The sequence below is a fragment of the Giraffa tippelskirchi genome, chromosome 3 (genome assembly GCF_054371585.1).
Source record: "Giraffa tippelskirchi isolate mGirTip1 chromosome 3, T2T-mGirTip1v1.2.pri, whole genome shotgun sequence".
NCBI classification, from domain to species: domain Eukaryota; kingdom Metazoa; phylum Chordata; class Mammalia; order Artiodactyla; family Giraffidae; genus Giraffa; species Giraffa tippelskirchi.
Genome location: NC_137277.1, coordinates 45657038 through 45679502, shown reverse-complemented (window position 1 = coordinate 45679502; position 22465 = coordinate 45657038). Strand labels below are relative to the sequence as shown.

Genomic DNA, 22465 nt, shown 5'->3' with positions numbered 1-22465 from the left:
GGAAAAGAAAGGTTTTTTTAAGCTTGTAAAGTACTCTGTGTAAAAAATGTGGCCCAGCACGCTGGCCATGGTGGCATTTCTAGAGACGATGGCCAGGAAGTCACAGTTTGAAGGAATGACAGGTAGTGATAGATGAGATTTTGCAATTATAATGAGCCCCCCATGAATATTAATTATTTGGGGAATGATGGAACACAGTGTGGTGTTATAAACAGCCTAGATGCAACGCAGGTAGCCCTCTTTGAAAAAGTGCTTAAGATTCAATTAAATGTGAGTCCAATTGGTTCTTCCCAGGTGGCCCAGTCATAAAGAATCTGCCTGCAATGCAGGATATGTGGGTTCGATCCCTGGGTGGGTAAGATCCCCTGGAGAAGGAAATGGCAACCCACTGCAGTATTCTTGCCTGGGAAATCCCGAGGACAGGGGAGCCTGGTGGGCTACAGTCCATGGGGTCATGAAAGAGTTGGATACCACTTAACAACTAAACAACAACAAGTTGGTGCAGAGCTGAGCTGGAAAGATCAGACCTGAGAACTCAGCCCCAGTCTGAGAGTTAAGTGGCTTGACAGCATAAGCTTTCAATGTCAGATCTCATTTTCCAGGATCCACACTTCTTTTTTTTGGTCATGCTGCATGACTTAGTCCCCCAACCAGGAATCGAACCCAGAGCCCAAGGCAGTGAAAGCAAAGGAGTCCTAACCACCGGTCACCGGGGAAGTCCTTCATCCACACATTTTATGCCTGTAAATGTCCACCATCCCCACATTGGGAAGTTCCAGGAAGAGGATAATAAAAGAATTTTATGGCCCCTGTTGTATGCACACAGAACCTCCCTGCCTGCCTGCCACAGAGCCTTCATCATACAGGGTCACAGCCCAGGGAGGAAATTCCCCCAGGCTCCCAAAAGCGGGCATCTAGGATGGCAGCAGTGCAGTCCCAGAGGACGAAGGCGGCGGCTGCTCATTCTGACACCCTTGCTGGACTTTCAGAGGCCTTGGGTGGAGTGTGGGGCACAGAGGTATTACAGGGCCCCCACCCCCACCTAACTGGAGCCGCACACTTGGTCAGTTCAGGGGCTCAACAAGCATCCTGGCTGTCCATATTCAGGGCTAGGACATGTAGCATGCTACTGGGTCAGCTGAAAGTCCTCCTAGCTGGTTCAGAATCTGCTCGAGGGCCAGTGGAGGGCTGAGGTGGAGGTGGGGAGAAGGGGATGGGCATGTGGCCCCAGTGAGGTCAGGAGGCTGCAGAGGGCAGAGCTGGGAGGGGCGCCTTGTGTTCAGCCCACCCCACCCCCCGCACCTACTCACGCACACTTCCAGCCTGGGTGGAAGCCATCCCGAGATAATAGACCCACAGCCTTGGCCTTGACCATATGGAACAATTTACTATTCCATTTTGCTTTGAGATTTTCTTGGTCTGCTATTGTGATTTTTTTATTCATCCTCAGATACCACCCCCACCCCAACTCTGTGCCCATCCAGATGTGTGGAAAGTAGATTCTGAATGGAGCTAAAAGCCAAAACTGTAGCAAATGCAGCGAGATACTCTCCACTTGGAGGAAACCTGTTGTGAACGTTTCAACCTGGACCCAACTTCTCTTTCAAATATATCCACTGAAAAGAACCAGGTTGTAAAAGGCCCCCATTCCAATAGAGACTGTGAATGGAGGCCAGTTCTGTGGCCCTACAAACACATTCAAGACCCCAGCCCCAACCCCTGCCCTGCCCACCCAAACAGGAAATGTTTTCATTATTTGTAAAGCTGCTGTAATTCAAGGGGAAACAGTGGGGTGATGGTGATTGATGGCCAGCCAAGGAGGGAAACCCAGGCAGCGCTGTGGTAGAAGGAGACAGGCTGCTCCGGACCCCAGTGCACTCTCTGGTGGTGACATGCACACCTAATTCACGTGAATCTCCTGCTGTTCTGCAGTGCATGCCCTGCACAACTGTACACGGCAATTCTGAGATGGTCTAATCTAACAGAGCGAGTGATCAGTCCCTCGTCTGGCCTCTTCAGTTGATGATACTCAGAGGTAAACATTGGACTGAGGGATCTTCTTAGAAAGATGAAAATGCTCCCAGGGTTTCAAAAAAGAAAAACAGGAGGATGAAGAGAAAGGAAAGAAAGTGCAGGACAGAGATGCTGTCTGGAGCTCAAATGGCCACTTTCCAGCTTATGGAGCTGAGAGTGTGAGTCCGAGAAAGGGGCTGGGTGAGTCAGGACCCCCTAGAACCATGTCACGAGGACCCCAGCAGCACTGAAGTCCAGGGGAGAAGCTGCCAGGAGCCCAGGACAGTACAAGACAAGGATCCTTATGCCAACAACCTGCCCAGGGTTGGAGGGAGTAAAGAAAACCCGAGGCTCTGAGTGGGGCGGTGCATGGCCCAGGTCAGGCCCAGAGTGAGTGGCCAAGCCAGGCTGTGTGCCTCCAAGCTCCCTCCTCTGGGTGAGGCCACCTCCCTGCCTGCATCCCTACGACACTTCCCCTCTCCCTGTTTCAACCAACAATCACACACCGAGGCAATTTGCTGAGAATGCGCTGCCGGCACCAATAGCACTTGCCCAAGAAACTGTGTCCGGATGAAGCTGCAATGATAATGGTGCGTTGGCATGCACAGACACACTAAAGCACGCTCTTCTGCCGAGGCAGCTCTTACCACTGGGGAGTGGAAGCAGGGCGTGAATCCTGCAGGGACCGGTACCTCCCCCTGATGTAGATTCACTGCAGGTGTGGGAGTCACCGTAACAAGGATGGAGAATGTTTTAGTCCCCCGGGGCTGTTCCAGGGCACTGAGCGAGGCACACCAGCCGACATTCGCCCACATGCACTCTTGTTGCCCTGCCAGAGGCTCCCCCTCCAGGCCAGGACTTTCTTTACCTCTGGGCCTTGGCCTGGGCAGGTCCCTGGACCCAGAACACCTTTCCCACACCAGATCTGTCTAATGAACAACAGTCTTTCTAGACTCACCTCACAGGTGACCACTGCCTCCATAAAGAATTTTCTGATTTCCGCCCCCACTCAAAGTTGGTCAGGCCATGCCCTTCTCAGTGCCCCCACGATTCCTGTACATTGTTACTCTATTTCAGCACTTGCTTCGTTAGGTGCACATCTGTCCTTTCTAGAGTATAAGCCCCCAGGTCATAGGAACCAGGTCTTATTCATCTTTGTAGCCTCAATTCCTCCTAGCTATGTTCCTGGGACAGATCAGGTGATAAAGAAACATTTATTGTACACTTGCAAAGTGGATTAGTAGAAGGATGAATAGACGGAGGATGGATGGATGGATGGAGAGTAGATGAATGGATGGATAGGGGGTGTGGGTGGATGAATGGGGGTTGGTAAATGGGTGAATGGATGGATGGAGGGAGGGAGGGATGGATGAATGGGGAGTTGGTGGATTGATGAATAGATAGGATGGATGGAAGGATGGAGGCATGAAGGGGTGGGTGGATGGATGGATGGATGGATGGATAGATGGATGAATGAATACATGGATGGATGGAGGGATGAATGGAGGGTGAGTGGATAGATGAAAATAATAGCAAAAACCTGGTATTTTTATGAAAATAAAACCACAGAGACTGTCTTCCCCATGACACCAAAGCTGGGAGAATCCTTGGAGAGCTTCAGAGACATATCTAGCCCAAGGTGAAACTCATGTTAGAATGAGGCAAGCTATAGTCTTTTTTTAAAAATCCTTTCTTTTTTGAGTAAACAATTCACATTTTTTTTTTGCTCTTATCACATTCTCTCCCACTCACAGACATTTTTGCAATGGATGTGACCTCATTATTTTATTATCAGTCATAAACCATGGGTAATTCACTTTTTAAATGGATTTTGTTGCTTGCTGAAGTGCTGCATCAGCTACTACTATGACTTAGTTTCCAGCCATCCAACAGGGAGCTCTGTGTGTGACCCCACCGCAGGCCCGGGGGTGTTGCTCTGTTCTATTGGGTGAATCCTGCTGTGGTCCAAAGGGTCTGAATGACAGTCAAGGATTTTCCTGCACAAGAGGGCAGGTTGTGGTTACCATTCTTGCAGGGAAGTCACATTCTGTATTTTATAAGGCACATACTAAGTTGTATTCAAGCTATGTGAATATTTAACAGCATGTAGTTTGATGGTTTCTACAGATGAAGCTTCCCCAAAATACAACATTTCCTCTCAGTTCTGATTTCACATCTGTGATCGATTGGTGATGTCTGCCAGACACCAGGGTGGGGGGAGGGGTACAGTCACGTAGTTTGCCTTATAGATCACACCCTATACCATACTACACATGGGGGTTATCTATTCCCAGATGCTGCAGGTGAAAAAACTGTGTCCCCTAGAGAGGACAGTGGGGTAACAGCACAGCCAAGGTCAGGCTGTCTCCTGAGCGCTTTTCAGGAGCCTTGCAGATGTACAGATCTGAATTTGACTCCTGCCTCTCACTTCTGACCTGTGTGGTGTTGGGCAAGTTACTGAGGTTTGCTCATCTGTAAAATGGGGAGGATAATGTTTAAGTGGCAGAGTTGTCCTGAGGGCTAAACTGTCCAATGAACCTATGCAATATTTCCCATGTCTGTGTTGCACAAAGGGGGACCCAAGAGTGGGCTCTTGCCCAACACTAGGAAATGAATTGTCCAAGGAGACACATGTGCTGTCAAATCAAGAGACTTTATTGGGGAGGGGAAGCCAGGTGGGACTTACCCAGCATAGCAGGGTAAGGGAACCCAGGAGGACTGCTCTGCCACATGGCTCACAGTCTCGGGTTTTATGGTGATGGGATTAGTTTTCAGGTGGTCTCTGGCCAATTGCTCTGATTCAGGGTCCTTCCTTGTGGCACACGCATCACTCAACCAAGACAGATTCCAGCAAGGAAGATTCTGGGAGATTGGTAGGACATGTGGCATTTCCTTTTGACCTTTCCTGAATTCTTCCAGTTGGTGGTGACTTCTTAGCTCTGAGTTCCTTACCAGCACCTCCTGTTGTAAAATAACTCACGCAAATTGTTACTATGGTGCCTGGCCAGGGTGGGTAGTTTCAGTCAGTGTTTCCCCTAACATTGGAATCTGAAAAACCCATGTTCCCATCCCCAAATCCCGGCCACAGTCTCCACCCATCCATCTACACACACTCCCCCCACCCCCAGTAATTGGCTGTGCTTCCTGTGGACCCACCCACTGCAGTATAAGGCAAGGCAAGATAGGTAGTGATGAACATGTAAATGGTTGGGTTCTAAATCCAACTCTATCTCTTACTATCCATGACCATAGGTCTATTTTCCACTCCAGTCTCCCCAGATATATTGATACAATGGAGGTCATAAAAGTATCAACCCCACAAGGTTGTTGCAAGGATTTGAAGAGTGAGTCCAAGTAAGTTAGTAAGGGTTCAATAAATATCAGCAATGTCTATATCATCAATTAGTCTCTTGTGGGTCTTCAGGGCTAGTAGTTCTTACAAAGGGTCATTGTGAGGATTGAAAGAGACACTGTTCTTATAAGCACCTACATGGGGTCTCCAACTGGGAGAGGTTATTACTGCTCAGTCTCTCTGCGGTGGCTTTGACTTCTTCCTGGTGCCATCTCTCCTGCTTTGACCTTGGGGGTTGAGCTGTCACTAGAGCCGCAGGGACAGGAGGCAGGGATGCCTCACTGCTTCTGTGCTGCCTACAAGGACCTGTTTCCCCTGAGACATCAGAGCTGCCTGTTACTGACTGATGGATGGATTTGATTTTCGTATTTGATTTGATTTTAGTATTGTTTAAAAGGAGCACAATATAATCATTTGTGAACACACTTAAATCACTCGGTGGGATGAAATAAAACCAAAAATCACATCAAACCAAAAATCACAGCTCAGAAAACTAGCAGGCTCTGACTTCCCCCTCCATCTGGCTGGGCCAGGGGAAGTTTGCTATTGTAGTGGAGGGTGGGAGGTCATGGGTAGGACCAAGGGGGACCTCAAGAGTCTCAGACCACCAAAGACTTAAGGCCCCAACCATCACAGATGGAATGGAGCTTCCCAGGTGACACTAGTGGTAAAGAATCCACCTGCCAATGCAGGAGATGCCCAGAGATGCAGGTTCAATCCCTGGGTCAGGAAGATCCCTTGGAGTAGGAAATGGCAACCCACTCCAATATTCTTGCTGAAAAATTCCACGGACAGAGGAGACTATTGGGCTACAGTGTTCAAGGGGCCGCTAAGAGTTGGACACGACTGAGCACACACACATCACCCCCATAACAGATGGAACAGAGAAGCCCAGAGAGTTTGAGTGACAGGCTCAAGGTCACACAGAAAAACCTACCATCAGCCCAGGACTCAGATGTGATTGGATGCTGAACCCACCTCAATGTAGGGCTCGTGGGGACCAACATGAAGGACCCTCTGCTCCTGCTGGATTGGGAGAGGGCAGCCCTGTGCACTTATCCTCTGAACTGTGGCTGGGAGAAAGCAGGATGGTGCAATTCATTCATTCATTCATTCACTCATTCATTCATCCAGTAAGTACCAAACACCCGCTATGTGCCAGGCCCTGTATTAGAGGCCTGAGATCCAGTGAAGCAGGAAGAGATAAGACTGTGGCTGGAGAGGAGAGATACCTGTTAGGACAGAAACGTGGGACCAGCCACCTACTGACACCTTGAATGAAGGACTTTCATAAGCACTTCCCAAACTTAAGACTCAGCAAACTCAGGAAGTACTGCAAGCAAAGCTCTTCCCACCTATTGTCTCACTTTACCCTCAGGGAAGCCTTGCTCCTCACAGAACATTAGCTCTGTTTTGCAGAGAAGGAAGCTGAGGCCCAGAGTAGTTAGGTGACTTCATCGAGGGCACAGAGCCGGTTGGTGATGGTGCCATGTTCTTCCCCTTTGCCCTGAGCTGTGTGGGCTTGGGGAGCAGGAAGGGAACAGGTCTCAGGGATCTGGGAACATGCCTTCAGGTGGTGGCAGAAGGGGTCTGTGGCAAACAGGAGCCCCTGGAGAGCAGGTACCCTGTTCTACTCATCCCTCTAGCCCCAGTGCCCAGCCCGGTAGCTGGCATATTGTAGGAGTTAATGAAGAGCTTGTTCAACTGCATGGGACCACTGGGCTTTGGTGGTCAACGAAAGCCCCTCTGAGCCTTTGTTAGCAGCCCAAACCGTACCCTGACGCCTCTTCCCTGCACCCCAAGGACAGCCCCCTCTGGCTGAGCACTTCTTCATCCAGAGGAGTGAGCTGAACACTCCTGCCGACCATGTTTTTGGCAAAAGAGCTGACAAAGGGGATTTTTCCCTTCACTCTCAAGGCAGTTGTTCACAGAGAGACGGCTTCCCACTGGCTCTGAGCCAGGATCCCTCTGGCCTCTTCTTGATCAGTTTCCCCAACACCCAAAGGAAAGAAAACACCTGCTGAGCCAAATACTCAGACCCGATTGATCATCTGAGAGCAGCCCACCCTCTGCCCACCCTTTCTCCCGGTTTGTATCAAGTGATGTACTGAGGCTCAAAACCTGGAAGATTTTGGAGGTGTTTTAGCAGCTCTCTGGCCCATATGCCTTGCCTTATGGAGCAGGGAAGTGATGTTCACAGGTTACCATTCCTGCCTGAGGAACCACGTATGTCACTGGAACCTCACTGGGTGTTCAGACTCTGCACTGTAAGCCTTGGCATTCCTGCGAGATGCTTGGGGGGGTCACTGCAAGGGCCAGGAGACTGAGTATGAGACTCTGGGCTCCCTGTCCCCTACCTGCACCCATAGCAGTTCTTTGCTTGTTTATTATATTGGTGTTCATGTCATATTTGATTTGAAGGGAGGGAAAGTTTTATGGCTTTTGAAAGTTAGAAGTTTTGCAGTCTGAAAGACCTGGAATCAATGTAATCTGTGACCCAGGGAAATGGGGCATAACTCAACTGAGCCGCAGTTTCTTCATCTGTTTAATGCGGATAACAATATCAACCTTGCTGCTTGATGCAAGATAAAATGAGAAAACTCAAAGGGCCAGCACAGAACCTAACACATGGACGGCACCCGATAATGGGGCTTCGCTTCTTCCCAGCAATGCTTAAGACTCAGCAAACTCAGGAAGTACTGCAAGCAAAGCAAAGTTAGAAGCCCCAGCAATGCTCCTCTCACGGTGCTACCTGTTACATTTCATTTCTTGCACAATCACGAAGAAACGGTCAAAACCACAGCATGCTAGCTTCCCAGTTAATCAAACGTTGGTAGAGATCCCAGAGAGACTTCAGAAGTAACAGAAAATAAGTGTACCTCACAAGTTGTCAGGGTGTGTTTCCGGTCAAAGCACGGCAGGGGTCTCTGTTGCCAGGTCACTGTACACAGTGAGACAGAGCCCCGGTAAGGAGATAAGATGCTAACAACATCTTCAGTTTATTCACCATCTGTTATCCACCAGACACTGTTGGAGATGTTTCCTCTTATTACAGAACAAGGCAGAAAAAAGTCTTAACATTTGGCTTTAGAATTCCACCCGTGGAGGAAAGTGCCTTTCCTTGAGACTCCATAGGAGAGGATGTTGCCATGTACCAAGATGTCAAAGGATGATGCAGCTACTTAAGAATATGTGGATTCTGCTCCTAGAAAGGATAGCAAAGCAGATGAAGAGAGAGAAAGCAGGAGGGAGAGAAGGAAGGGAAGGAGGAATATGGAGAGGGGCTGGGCTTAGACAAGGAGAAAGGGCTTTGCTCTGATGTAGACCCTCCTCCAACTCTGACATCTTCCATACAATCTAATGCCCTGGGTGAATGGGCTTTCATGAAAATGAATGAGGGGCTGAGTTTTGCATCCCATCCATATGATCCAGAACAGAGACCGGAAGACATCAGCCAAGGGTGACAGCTGGCTTACACATAACTTGTGTTCAAAACTCACAGTGTCCCTCTCAAGTAGTTAATATCTCAGGGTGTTTCTCATGCAGAAAGGGGAAGTCCCCCACTAAGCAAATGGCAGAGTCAGGATTCCAACCCAGCTGGGTCTGAGCACAGAGCACATGCTCCTAAGATGGGTCCTCCCAGCAGACAGGGAACCAGGATCTCAGCCAGGTGTGTTAGTGACGAAGAAGTAGAAGCCAGGAAGGTCAGAACAAAGACCCCAACCCAGCCCTGGGAAGGAACTGGCAAGGGAATTCCAGAGTCTAAAAGGACTGGGTCCAGGTGATCATTGTGTCCAGTGCCTAATCAAAAGGCCAACTGGCTGACATAACAAAAGAGTTGGGTGGATACCAGGTAAACTCAGTGGGCATCTCTCTTTGTCTCCCTCCTCCTATCTCTCTCCTCTGGTCTTTCCTACCCTTTTCAGGAACAGGAGGAACATATTAATATACAGTCTCATCATCATCCCAGCGTCCTCCCTAAAGGAGTATTGTAGCCAAGGCCTCAGAGTGTGGGCTGCAAACACAAGGAAAAGACCAAGGGAGCTTAGCAACTGGTGGCTCAGAAAACAATAAAGAAATCTGCCTACAATGCAGGAGACCCAGGTTCAATCCCTGGGGTGGGAAGATCCCCTGGAGAAGGAAATGGCAATCCACTCCAGTATTCTTGCATGAAGAATCCCTTGGACAGAGGAGCCTCGGGGGCTGCAGTCCATGGGTTTGCAAAAAGTTGGACACGACTGGCTGACTCCCTCCAGGCATCTCTGACTACGGGCGGCTAGGCTAACTGCAGCGCCACCTGCTGGCACACCTCGGAATCTGCGGGCTGGGAGAGGCTGGGGAAGCCAGCAGCTGAGGAATAGCACAGGCTATCCCGGCACAGGGAGGATGCAAACACCAGCTTCTCTCTATAAAATGAAAACGTCTGTGGAGAGAAGCCTCAAGACGGTGGAGCAATGAGAGGCAAGCACCGGGGTATTCTATCACAAAAGTTCTGAGATCTTGGCTCAGCTCATAAATGTAAGCAATTGTGCAAAGCCACTGGTTCCATGGCATACTGGGAGGGAGAGGTGGGGAGGCTAAGGATGGATGAATTGTCAAGTAAAGGCAGCAACACTTTAAGACTCAATCCTGAGCATCTCTCCTCTATCCGTGGGCTGGCTCATCCACCCAACAGCTTCAGGATCCACCAGAGCCCTCCCCCCATTTACATCTCTACCCCAGATCTCCATCCCCAGCTCCAGACCCCTAGATCAGCTGTCTGAGTACCATCTTGACTTGGATGTCTGCATTGACAGGAGTCCGTATCATAATAAACCCAACACAAAATAACTTGAGCCAAAAAAAGGATGGAGATTTGCTGGTCTGTAAAACCAGATTGTAAGGACAGCAGAGGTGGAGCTGATCTATTTGTTGAAAGAGTGAAAGGGTAGAAAAACATGAGGACATTTGTTAGGGGGAAGAAGATAGGAACTAAGTCTTGGTGAGTACCGACTAGCTGCTGGACATTTATCTCATTTAGACCAATGAGGAGACTAAAAGCTGGGCCTGGAGAACGGGGGTTTTGTCACTTATTCAAAGTCACAGAGCTAGCCCATGAAACAGTGGGATTCAAGGTTCTGTCTGACTTGTTCCACTGTGTCTAATTTTCAGATTAAAATTATAGATGTAGAAACAGACTCACAGACTTAGAGAATGATCTTACATTTACCCGAGGGGAAGGGATAGTTAGGGAGTTTGGGATGGACATGTACACACTGCTCTGTTTAAAATGGATAACCAACAAGGTCTTACGGTATAGCACAGGGAACTCTGTTCAATATTATGTGGCAACCAGCATGGGAGAGGAGTTTGAGGGGGAACGTATATGTACGGCTGAGTCCTTTTGCTGTGCACCTGAAATTTTCACAACACTGTGGATCTGTTATACTCCAAAACAAAATAAAAAGTTTAAAAATAAATAAATAAAAATTTAAAATTATAGATGTAGGGTCTATGGCTCGGCATAAGGGCTTAAGAGATTTTTGCATCCCCAACTGTACCTGCAATGCTTGAATCTCTCTCTTCCCATCCCAGCCAGGTAGTTGTATGGTTTCTGCTTGCACACCCTTCATGATGGGGAACTCACCCTCAAAAGAGTGATTTTATTGTTGAATCATAAATGTAGGTTAGAAAGTTGAGACAGTGTATCCTTCTTCAAGATTAAAGAAGGGAATGCATGGGCTGTGCCTACCACAGTGCCTGCAACATCGATCAATGTGATCGCCCTCCTCACTTCCCTTAGGACAACTGTTCTTGTGTCTGTATTTCCCCGGGGATTCCAGGAAACAAATCTAATTCTTCTTCCCTTAGACAGCCCTTCAGATATTTGAAGACAGTGCTTCAGGGTCCCCCTGAGGCTTCGCTTACCCAGGATAAATAGTCCAACCCACTTTCAGACACCCGTTGGTAAGCAAGAGTTGATGCTGTACACACTGCGATTTTCCAGCTGCTGTGCCGTGTGAGGCTTTAGAAAACCTGATGGGACGAATGATAAACCAGCCCCCGCAGGGAAGCCATGGTATCTGGATCATGTGTGTATGCTTGCTTAGTCATATCCGACTCCTTGCAACCCCATGGACTGTAGCCACCAGGCTCCTCAGTCCATGGAATTCTCCAGGAAAGAATATTGGAGTGGGTTGCCATTTCCTACTCCAGGGGATCTTCCCAACCCAAGGATCAAACCCGAGTCTCTTGCATCTTCTGCACTGGCAAGAGGATTCTTTACTTGCCACCTGGAAAGCCCCAGGTCTGGATCATGACCTCCAAATAAAAAAAAAGGGGGGTGGGGGAGTGACTGACCCTGAACAAACCGTGGCCCATCCACAGAGCTTCACCTGCTACATTCTGGGTTCACCCAACTGTGGGAAACCATTTTTGAGAAAAAATAAATGAGTCTCTCCAAATATGATTTTACATCATTTTAGACCCCCAGCCTTGCCAAAAGTCACTATGAATTCTTCCCAAATCCAGTTTGTGTGCTATGGATCCAATAGTGAGCAACGTGGGGACCCAGTCCATTCTAATCATACACCATCAAACCTACTCCTCAGTCCTCCCAATTTACATACGGGGAAGCTGAGGTTTAAAGGAGAGCAGTGACTTATCCAAAGTTGTACAGGAAATCTGCAAAATCCTGGTCCACTCATGAACTCCAAAGAAAGATGAGAGAGTAATGCAAACCTTCAGGTGGAAGGAAGAAGAAATGAGCTGTAGGAAAAAGCAAAAGAGAAAAGCTCTGAAAGGTCCTCTCTGGAGTGTTTTTCTGTCTCTCTGTGTCAGTTTCCTATAGAGACACAGAGACAATGTAATAGTATATATACAAGCAAGGTTGAAGTCAGAAAGTCCTAGGTCCACATGCTGACTCTGCCAGTGACTTTGTGCATGACCTTGGACAGGCTACTTAACCTTTCTTTTTATTTTATTTATTTATTTGACCATGCCATGTGGCATGTGGGATCTTAGTTCCCCGGCCAGAAATCGAACCACACCAGCTGCAGTGGAAGCGTGGAATGTTAACCACTGGACCGCCAGGGAAGTCCCTATTAATCTTTCTTATACTCAGTTTCCTCACAAATAAAATTATAACAGGACCATCTCCCGCAAAGGAATCCTGTAAGCCTTAAAATAAAATACATAAAGAGATTTTTGGTTCTCAGTTATGATGGAGCAACTTATACAAGGCTAACCCTCCTGGAACTAACAATTATAAACTCCGGGCAAAAGATTTCAAAAGTACTATTTGATGGGAGGGAGACTAAAAACAGGCAGGAACTGGCATGTTTATACAGACCTTGAAGGAAGGGAACCACCCTGGATGAAATACACATTTATCAATATTTATCGGATCATTCCTTTGAGGACACATCAACTTCTAAGGGAATATTATAGATACAGCTCAAGCAGAAAGCAGTCATCATGGAGTTAAAAAGTCTTAGGCCAGAGCTCAGGGTTGCCAGAAAAGCTAAAAAATGGGGAGAAAAATCCTAGAAAAAGGGAAGGGCCCACAGAGCCCTCCAATTTTTATCCCACTTCTCTGCTGCAGAGAAATGCAAGACAACAAATTGTGGAAGTGGGAAGATGCGGCTGGGATAAAAGACGTTGAGAAGATCAGCATTTATAGGGAAGGTTATAAAAGTTAAGATAGGAAAACTGGTTTTGGAGCCAGAGGTTGAAGGCCTGGGAGGCCCTTGGAGTTTAGGCTGTCACGCAGTAGTTGATCAATTAATTGTTTATTAATTGCCTAAGTGAGTGAAGGAGCCAGTGGGTGTGTTCCAGCTGAAGCTCCAGGGCTGACTGCTGCCCCCTCCTTCCTGTCTTGCAGCTCACATACCTGCCCCCGCCGTGGGGCGAGTGCCGGTCCTCCGAGATGGGGCTCGACTTCTTTCCTGTTTACAGCATCACCGCCTGTAGGATCGACTGTGAGACCCGCTACATCGTGGAGAACTGCAACTGTCGCATGGTCCACATGCCAGGTCAGTGCCGGGGGAGGGTGGCCACAGGGCACTGGGGACTGCCTGCAGCCTCCTTTGCATTTCTCACCCAATGGGAAACTCTTCACCCACTCCACAAGGATGCCAAGGAATGCTGTTCTGGGAAGATGGTTATTTGATGTGCAGACATTTCGGGGGCAGATGGGAACATCCAGTCTGGCAACCAAGGCAACATCCTGGTCTCCAGAGTGGACAGAAGTTTGGAGAGCATTCCTCCCAGTGTTCAATATGTTTGCTAGTTGTTTGCTGTTCTTCCCTCCTAGAACAGTGGTTGGTCCTAGAGCTTAGTGGCCACATATCTGGATGCTTACAATTCTCCCATCCTGGTGTGGTACACATTCAGACATTCAGATGTTTATTGCTTTCCTCCAGATATTTTTCCCTTCTTGCATCCAAATGTCTAGCACTCTTTCAAATGAGGCAAGAGTCCATCAGCCAGCAAATGAATGCGTGTGTCCTGACATTTCTGTTGTCAGACTAACAATGCGCTTAGCCATCCCTAGAGGCAGTCGGCTTGTCACAGGTTTAAGGGGTTGGTGCTGACTGGGGCAGGAAGAACTTGGTATTGCAGTGTGGAAGGAAGGACGATTGAGGCTACAATCAGTGGCCTTGGCTTCTAACTCAGCTCCCGCCACATGACTGCTGTGTGACCTGGCACAAGTTACTAAACGTCTCTGTTCTTACCTCCATCATCTTTAAAACACAAACGTTTGCTGTTAAGAGGACAAAATTAAGCTAGGATATAAAAATGCTTTGTCAGGAATTCCCTGGAGGGTAAGTGGTTAGGATTCTGAGCTTCCACTGCCAGGAGGCCTGGCTTCGATCCCTGGTCAGGGAACTAAGATCTCACAGTACAGCCAAAATAAAAATGCTTTGTTAATTGCAAATGTCAGTGGTGATTGTGTTAACACATGGGGAGAGGGAATTGAAAGTATTGATGACTGAAGACCTACTATGTGCAGGGAACTTTACTATTGTATTTCATGGTTATTGTTTCATGATTATATCATACTTTAAGTTTATCTAACTAAATCCTGACCTTGGACATTTCAGTTCAGTTCAGTCGCTCAGTCGTGTCCGACTCTTTGCGACCCCATGAACCGCAGCACGCCAGGCCTCCCCGTCCATCACCAACTCCCAGAGTCCACCCAAACCCATGTCCATTGAGTCGGTGATGCCATCCAACCATCTCATCCTCTGTCGTCCCCTTCTCCTCCTGCCCTCAATCTTTCCCGGCATCAGGGTCTTTTCAAATGAGTCACCTCTTCGCATGAGGTGGCCAAAGTATTGGAGTTTCAGCTTCAACATCAGTCCTTCCAATGAACACCCAGGACTGATCTCCTTTAGGATGGACTGGTTGGATCTCCTTGCAGTCCAAGGAACTCTCAAGAGTCTTCTCCAACACCACAGTTCAAAACCATCAATTCTTTGGCACTCAGCTTTCTTTATAGTCCAACTCTCACATCCATACATGACCAATGGAAAAACCATAGCCTTGACTAGACTGACCTTTGTTGACAAAGTGATGTCTCTGCTTTTTAATATGCTGTCCAGGTTGGTCATAACTTCCCTTCCAAGGAATAAGCGTCTTTTAATTTCATGGCTGCAATCACCATCTGCAGTGATTTTGGAGCTCAAAAAAATAAAGTCAGCCACTGTTTCCCCATCTATTTGCCATGAAGTGATGGGACCGGATGCCATGATCTTAGTTTTCTGAATGTTGAGCTTTAAGCCAACTTTTTCACTCTCCTCTCTCACTTTCATCAAGAGGCCCTTCAGTTCTTCTTCACTTTCCACCATAGGGGTGGTGTCATCTGCATATCTGAGGTTATTGATATTTCTCCTAGCATTCTTGATACCAGCTTGTTCTTCCTCCAGCCCAGCGTTTCTCATGATGTACTCTGCATATAAGTTCTGTTCTGAAATGAATATCCTTAGAGCTAAATTCTGAATGATTGCATTAGTAATCAGTAATTTCTCTAGTAATCTAAATTTAGGACTATCAATCTTTAAAATTACCTCCGAGAAGCAGGCAAAAGTAGAATGGAGTAGAAGACAGAACAAAAAGAGAAACATATCAGTTAAATTCTTATTATTAGAGAAGAGGAACCATTTCCGTTCTTCAGCTCTTGGGGTGGGGGGGAAAGTGTTTAGGGAAAAAATAAGAAGAGGATATTGTGGTGGACTTTGACATTTGTTGTTGTTCAGTCACTAAGTTGTGTCTGACTTTTTGTGACCCCATGGACTGCAGCACACCAGGCCCCTCTTGTCCCTCACCACCTCCCAGAGTTCACCCAAGTTCATGCCTGTTGAATCAGTTATGCCATCCAACCATCTCATCCTCTGCTGTCCTCTTCTCCTTTGGCCTTCAACCTTTCCCAGCATCAGGGTCTTTTCCAATGAGTTGGCTTTGACTTTAGCACATGGGAAAAGAAAAAAAAAAGTTTCTGGATTTCTACAGAGACCAGAGAGAACTGAGCACTGTAAATGCTACCTGGGCACCCCTGTGGCTCAGTGGTAAAGACTCTGCCTGCCAATGCTGGAGATGCGGGTTCACTCCCTGGATGTGGAAGGTCACCTGGAGAAGGAAATGGCAACCAACTCCAGCAGTCTTGCCTGGAGAATTCCATGGATAGAGAAGCCTGGCAGGCTACAGTCCATAGGATCACAAAGAGTCAGACACACGACTGAGACTAAACAACAAAAATGCTACCTGCCTGATGCTCAGACTGGGTCACCAACCAATGAGGTTTCCCCATGGAACCTGAGCCCAGTAAGCAGGGGAGATCTTAATCATTCCCCACATGACACTGTTACCGGCGTCTCAATGATAATGTGGAATGAAGGGCACAGCAAAGAGGAGACTGACCAAGCAGCGTTCACCCACGGCAGCATGCTGTGATGGAAAGAGCCCTAGGCTCGGGAGCACACAGACCTGGGTTCCAAGCCCACCTCCATCACTGCAGGCCTGGGAAAACAGGACACCTAAACCTCAATTCTCTCATCAATAAAACAGACACAGTAGTTCCTATTTCCAAAGGTACCTAAGTGGGTTAAAGGGGATGATGCATGCCCAGAGCTTAGTAGGTACTTACCACTGCCTCCCCACTGTCAACACTTTGCTTTCACCTATATGAAGCAGACTGTCCGATCTGGGAGAAATTAGCTAGATGGATCCTATTATCACAGAGAGGATCAGAGCCCAGTCTTCTGGTCCCCCGGCAGTCCTGATTGACAGCTGCCTTCTCACTGTCCACTGGTGAACTGCTACCCCTCCCAAGTACACGGATGCGATCCCTTTCCCAGGCCCAAGGAGGGGAGGGGTTGCTGCCTGAGTACCTCTCCCTGTCTTTCTTCTTTGCAGGGGATGCCCCTTTCTGTACCCCTGAGCAGCACAAGGAGTGTGCAGAGCCTGCCCTAGGTCAGTACCAGGGGCCCGATGGAATAATGGGGGTGGGGGCTGCGACTGAGACCTTGGAGACCTTCCGGATGTGGGAGAGAGATGGGGGAAAAGGAGATGGGGAAGAGTGAGGGAGAAAGAGGCTGGACAGGGTGCAGGGACAGGAGAGGGAGATGGAGAGGAGGAAGGAGAGAAGGGTGGGGGAGGGAACTGATGCTAGCGATGAGGGTAGAAACCCAACTAAGGAGAGAAGGGAGGCAGAGAGGTGGGGATAGAGAAGGAGTGAGTTTTGGGGGAACGGAGAGCACTGAGGAATGCAGAGGAGCGGGCAGAGATGGAGAGAGGATGGACAGTGGGCACCCGGGTGGGTGCTGAAGGAGCTTGGTGATACTTTCCCGCACACAGCCTGGAGGTTATTCCCAAGCCATCCTGTCTGCATTGCTCCCTTGAGCCAGGAGAGGTGGGGGAAGGCAGAGGTGTGAGGCCCAGTGTGCATTCCTCAGGGACACAGGGGAGACAGGAGCACCCCCACCACCACCTCTGCTCCTGGGTGTTTGCTGGTCCACCCCAGCTCCCACCCCGGAAAACTTCCAATGATGGAAATCACACCAACACACTGCAACCCCAGAGCGTGACCCACTCCACACTCCCGCCTCTCCGGGATCTGGGAAATGATTTACAAGCAAGACAAGCAGGGAGTATTTAAATCATCCAGACTCAAGTTTGTTCAGCAGTTGTACTTGCTGGATCTAAGTGGAGCATTTCTGGACTCACGTGTCCAGATGCCTCCAGCAGGGCTGGTTGGAAAGAGGAGGGACTTCCGGTGGATGCAAAGATTCACTCCATGTCCTCAACCAGCCAGCAGAGGAGGCGGGTGCTGGCTATGAGGGAGCCCCAGAGGGAAGACCACGGAGCCTAGGGATTCAGACGCAGTGGTGTCCCACACTTGCCTGTGATGAACAGCCCCCTTTGTAGATGAGATCTGAAGCTGAGAGCAGAGAAGAAAGCCCTGGGATGGTCAGAGGTCCAGGACTCCCTTGTAGCCCATGCTTCCAAAGTGGTGCCTATACTTACAAAAGTTAACCTAACAGTAAAGGAAGCAGAAGGAATATAGAACCAAGAGTAACAGACAAAGGACTTCTCTGGGGGTCCAGTGGTGAAGAATCTGCCTGCCAGTGTGGAGGACTTGGGTTCAATTCCTGGTCCACATGCCGAGGAGCAACTAAGCCCCCGTGTGCCATAACTAACGAAGCCCGTTTGCCCTAAAGCCCGTGTTCCACAACAAGAGAAGCCACCTCAGTGAGAACCAGAGAGAAGCCCCCGCTCGCCTCAACTAGAGAAAAGCCCACATGCAGCAGCAAAGACCCAGCAGAGCCAAAAATAATAAATAAATATTAAATTCAAAAACTCAACTGGAACGGATGCAGAAATTATTCAGATAATAAAATTAGTTGACAAGTACATTAAAAGAGTAATTTTTTAAAAAAAAAGTAACATAGAAAGAGTGGGCACTTTTGTGACCGCTCATACCCTCATCAACCTTGAGCAAAAGCCCAGCTCCCCTTCTCTCCACAGCCACCCACCCCTCATCCACCCAGAGCGCGCCTCCTCCCAGCTCACTTCTCTGCTGCAGGAACCCAGGACCCGGCTACTCTGGGCCCAGAGGTCCCAGTCCCCTGAACACAGCTTAGCCCTGCCTCCCTCTCCCTTGCAGGTCTGCTGGCAGAAAAGGACAGTAATTACTGTCTCTGCAGGACCCCCTGCAACCTGACCCGCTACAACAAAGAGCTCTCCATGGTGAAGATCCCCAGCAAGACATCAGCCAAGTACCTCGAGAAGAAATTTAACAAATCAGAAAAATATATCTCGTAAGCTAAGTGGACATGGTGGAGGCGGGTGGGGGGAGGAGGGACCAGGAAATAATGGGAAGGGTGGGGGACAGTCAAGGAAGAGGACAAAGGTAAGCAGTTAGTTCCATCTGGCAGATGTTAACTGAGCATCTGCTCTCGGCCAAGTTCTGTGCTCAGACTCAGAATATGAAGACAAAGCACATTAAGAGGCAGCGCCGTCTTTCAGGAGCTCACAGACCGGTAGAGAGATAAATACGACACTGAAAGCTGTCCAGGCTGGTGCAGATAATAAGAGAGGTCGTTGGCCGTACCTTGCACAGGGGGTGCTGTCAAGGAAAGTTTCAGAGGTGTTTTTACAGGATGCAGAGGAGTTTTCCAGGCAGATTTTGTATTACTGTTCCCTCTGCCTAGAATGCTTTTCTTCTCACTCCTCACCCAACTGGTTCCTCATTTCACAGGTCTTCATTTAAATGTCATCTCTTTGGACAAATAAATTAGGCCCCCTCCTGTCATCCTTCTCTCGAAACACTCAGGTGTATTCCTTTATAATACTCGCCACTGTGTGTAATTCAATATTCATGTGGCTGTTTCCTTCAATTACCTGTCTGCCCCTTGATGGCGCAAACCTTTCTTTTTTGTTCTCTGCTGTGGAGTGTCTGGCACAGAGTTGATGCTCAAAAAAATAATCTTTGAACAAAATAAATGAAAGGCAGACACAGGAGAAGAGGGTGTCAGACAAGAGTACAGCAAAAGGAAGCTGGGGGAGGTGGATGTGGGTTTTATAGGCTGAGCTGGGCGGGGGTGGGAATCAGGGAGTGGACTTTATCTGGGCGGGGGTGGGAGCCAAGGAGTGGACTTCATTCTAAGAGGGTAGGGAGTCACAGAAGAGCTTCAGGTAGGCAAGTGATAGGCTCATATCTGCATTGTAGACCACGTGTTCTATGGTAGAACCTTCTAGAAATGTTCTATCTCCATGATGTCCTACGTGGTAGCCACTGGCCACCTGTGACTATTGAGCATTTTAAAGGCAACCTGGCTGATGGAGGCACCAGATGCTAATTCTGTGTTATGTGGGTTAGTTTAGAGGTTTTAGGAAGACCCAGTTAAGAGGATGGATGGGTGGAAGGGAGCCTGGTGGGAAGCAGTTCCCATAAACCAGGTAAGAGATGGTGGATGGCTCCTGGGTGAGCCCCATGTGGAGAGGGCTCTTCTTACTCCCACCCACCCTCAGGTCTACAAACCTGACCACCGCCCCACCTTAGTTCACATCAGCTCCTCTGGCCCCGAAGGCACATGATGGATGTAGGGTGTTAATTTCAACCCTCTGTCTAGCCTCTCCCTCCCATACAGTCACCAGCTCTCATCCTGGGATGGTTTGTGCCCCTTGAGGGCAAGGGGCACTAAGGGCATTAGTGAGCAGCATCAAAGAATCAGGGTAACTATTGACAGGAGGGGCCTGGCCCTGCGGCTGCAAACATTCTGCTGACGGTAATGGCTTCTCCCACCAAGATGTATCTCATGAATACAACTGCCTCAAAGAGCATAAGGGAATCAAGGTGCTTCTGCCGAAAACCCCACAGCCAGATGTAGGTTTGCTCCCTAAAAACCCTCCCTGGCTCCTGCAGCTAACTTGGTGATGCTGGGGTAGGGCCCCCACCAGGAGAAGCTTGCTGTCAATCCCAGTAAGAACTGGGGGTCTCTCCAGGGTGGGCAGGGGAGGTAAGCTGGGGGCAGGCAAGCAAGCCTTGTTAAGTGAGTGCTGAGCTCACTTGCACGTAAGGACCCCGGCAGACCCTCTGGGGCATAGAGACCTGGAGACCTGGCAGAACTCCTGGAAAAGGGGGCAGAGAGAGGGTGGGTTAGCGATAAGGGGCCAAGGGGAAAGCTGACATACCCCAGGCCCATGAAGAGCACTGGGCTGGGAGTCTTGACTTCCCGGTTCAAACCCCAGCTCTGTGGCTAATCAGTTCTAACTCTGAGCCCGTTATCTCACTTCCCCGGGCCTCTGTTTCCCTTTCCATCCATGGGAAAATTGTATGATATGATCCCTGTGGATCCTGATGATTCTCGCCACATGTGACACTGAACATTTCCTCCGCAGAGAAAATATCCTCGTTCTGGATATATTTTTTGAAGCTCTCAATTATGAGACCATCGAACAGAAGAAGGCGTATGAAGTCGCTGCCTTACTTGGTAAGTCAGAGTGTCCGTTGCACAAATGTCCACATCTCATGGGGATGGACAGGGTCTCAAAGAGTTGGACACAACTGAAGCGACTTAGCACACATGCATGCATGCATGCATGGTAACATGGGGGCTTCCCAGCTGGCTCAGACGGTAAAGAAAGGGAGTTTTGCCTGTGTTGCAGGAGACATGAGTTCGATCCCTGGGTCAGGAAGATCCCCTGGAGAAGGAAATGGCAACCCACTCCAGTATGCTGGCCTGGAAAATCCCATGGACCAAGGAGCCTGGTGGGCTACAGTCCATGGGGTCACAGAGAGTCGGACACCACTGAGCACACTTGTGGATGGCAGGAAGGGGGGATGGGCAGGTGGGCGGCAGGATGGTGAATCTAAAAGAGTCCAGCCTTTTCAGTCACTAATTGCTCCCTCTTCCCTTGCCCCAGAGTGGGAAGTACTCCAAGCGGTGGAGGTGTTAGGCCCAGTTTATTCCCTGGCCTAACCTCAGTTTCCCCATTGACACAATGAGGCAGGTGAGCCAGCCGTTCTCTCGGGACCCTTCCGGCACTACCCTCTCAGATTCCACAGTCTTCTGCCCCCTGATTAGAGTCAGAGCCCCGGGGCCATGGCAAGTAGGTGCAGCAGAGCTGAGCTGTGGATGGTCCCAGGCAGCGGACTCCGCGAGGGTCCCATCCATGGAGGCCCTACCTGGAAAGCAATGTTGCCACGTTGAGAAGGCCAGGTGCCCCTGGACTGAGAGCTCTTTGTCAAACACTAAAGAAGGGCCACATAACCCCAGAAATCTACAAACCTGACCTCCACCCTACCTTAGTTCACATCAGCTCCTCTGGCCCCGAAGGCACACGGTGGATGCCGGGTGTTAATTTCAACCCTGCCCCAGCCCAGTGTAAATCTAACAAGACCCCTGAGGGTGCACAGTTAAAAGACCTGCCCGGAACCCATCCCCCCAACTCCCACTCACTCTCAAGAAAGGATCCGCTGTCTGTGGCTTCGAGGAAAGATAACTCTTGTTGTCTCTGTGAACTGAATCAGGTGAGAGAGTCATCCTGAGTGGAGGGCAGGGGAGACAGACACCTTCTCCCTGGAAGTTCGAGGGGAGCACAAGTCAGGGGCTGCGGAACACCAGCCCGGAGAATGTAGGCAGGTGGCTTCACTTCACTGAACCTCAGGTCCCTCATCTGTAAAATGGGTCTAATAAAACCCTAAGTGAGTTTGCCACGATGGTGAAATGTGATCAAGCCCCAGCCCACAGAAAGTCCATAAACAGTGGTTTCTGGCACCCAGACAGACACCAGGCCAGGGCATTTCTGTGCTCTCCCAGGAAGCGGCAGACACCGAAAGGTCCCCATTGGGCTAAGGTGGTCATCACTAAGGGCCCTGGAGATGGTTGTGGCCAGAGGGACTGTGCTAAGAGACTCACGGGCTGGGCCGGGGCTAAAGCCCCGCCCCTGTCACCGAGGACACGCCCCTCTGCTCCCCTCCCCCACACACGCTTGTGCACTAGTGCGCACACGCGCTCTCTCACACGCCCAGCGTGGAATATCGAGCTGCCATCTGTACCTCTCACGAGAAGAGCGAGTGCCGCTTGCAAGCCCTTAGTCATGAAGTCCACGCTGGCC

General features: G+C 49.3%; 2 protein-coding genes across 3 annotated transcripts in view; one reads left to right on the top strand and one right to left on the bottom strand.

Annotated features, from left to right (window-relative positions):
* ASIC2 (acid sensing ion channel subunit 2) overlaps positions 1-22465 on the top strand; it is a 1220661-nt gene that overhangs the window by 1190670 nt on the left and 7526 nt on the right. For both annotated transcript variants that reach the window (XM_081574827.1, XM_081574826.1), the window contains exons 4-7: positions 13227-13377; positions 16760-16816; positions 18510-18663; positions 20747-20838. In XM_081574827.1, the coding sequence (XP_081430953.1) occupies positions 13227-13377; positions 16760-16816; positions 18510-18663; positions 20747-20838 (454 nt within the window). The remainder of the gene's footprint in view (positions 1-13226; positions 13378-16759; positions 16817-18509; positions 18664-20746; positions 20839-22465) is intronic.
* Positions 21293-22465, bottom strand: part of SPACA3 (sperm acrosome associated 3) — a 30743-nt gene continuing 29570 nt past the window's right edge. Inside the window, exons 5-6 of the mRNA XM_081574828.1 lie at positions 21808-21869; positions 21293-21533 (exon numbers count right to left, since the gene is read on the bottom strand). Of these exons, the coding sequence (XP_081430954.1) occupies positions 21301-21533; positions 21808-21869 (295 nt within the window). The 3' untranslated portion in view covers positions 21293-21300. The remainder of the gene's footprint in view (positions 21534-21807; positions 21870-22465) is intronic.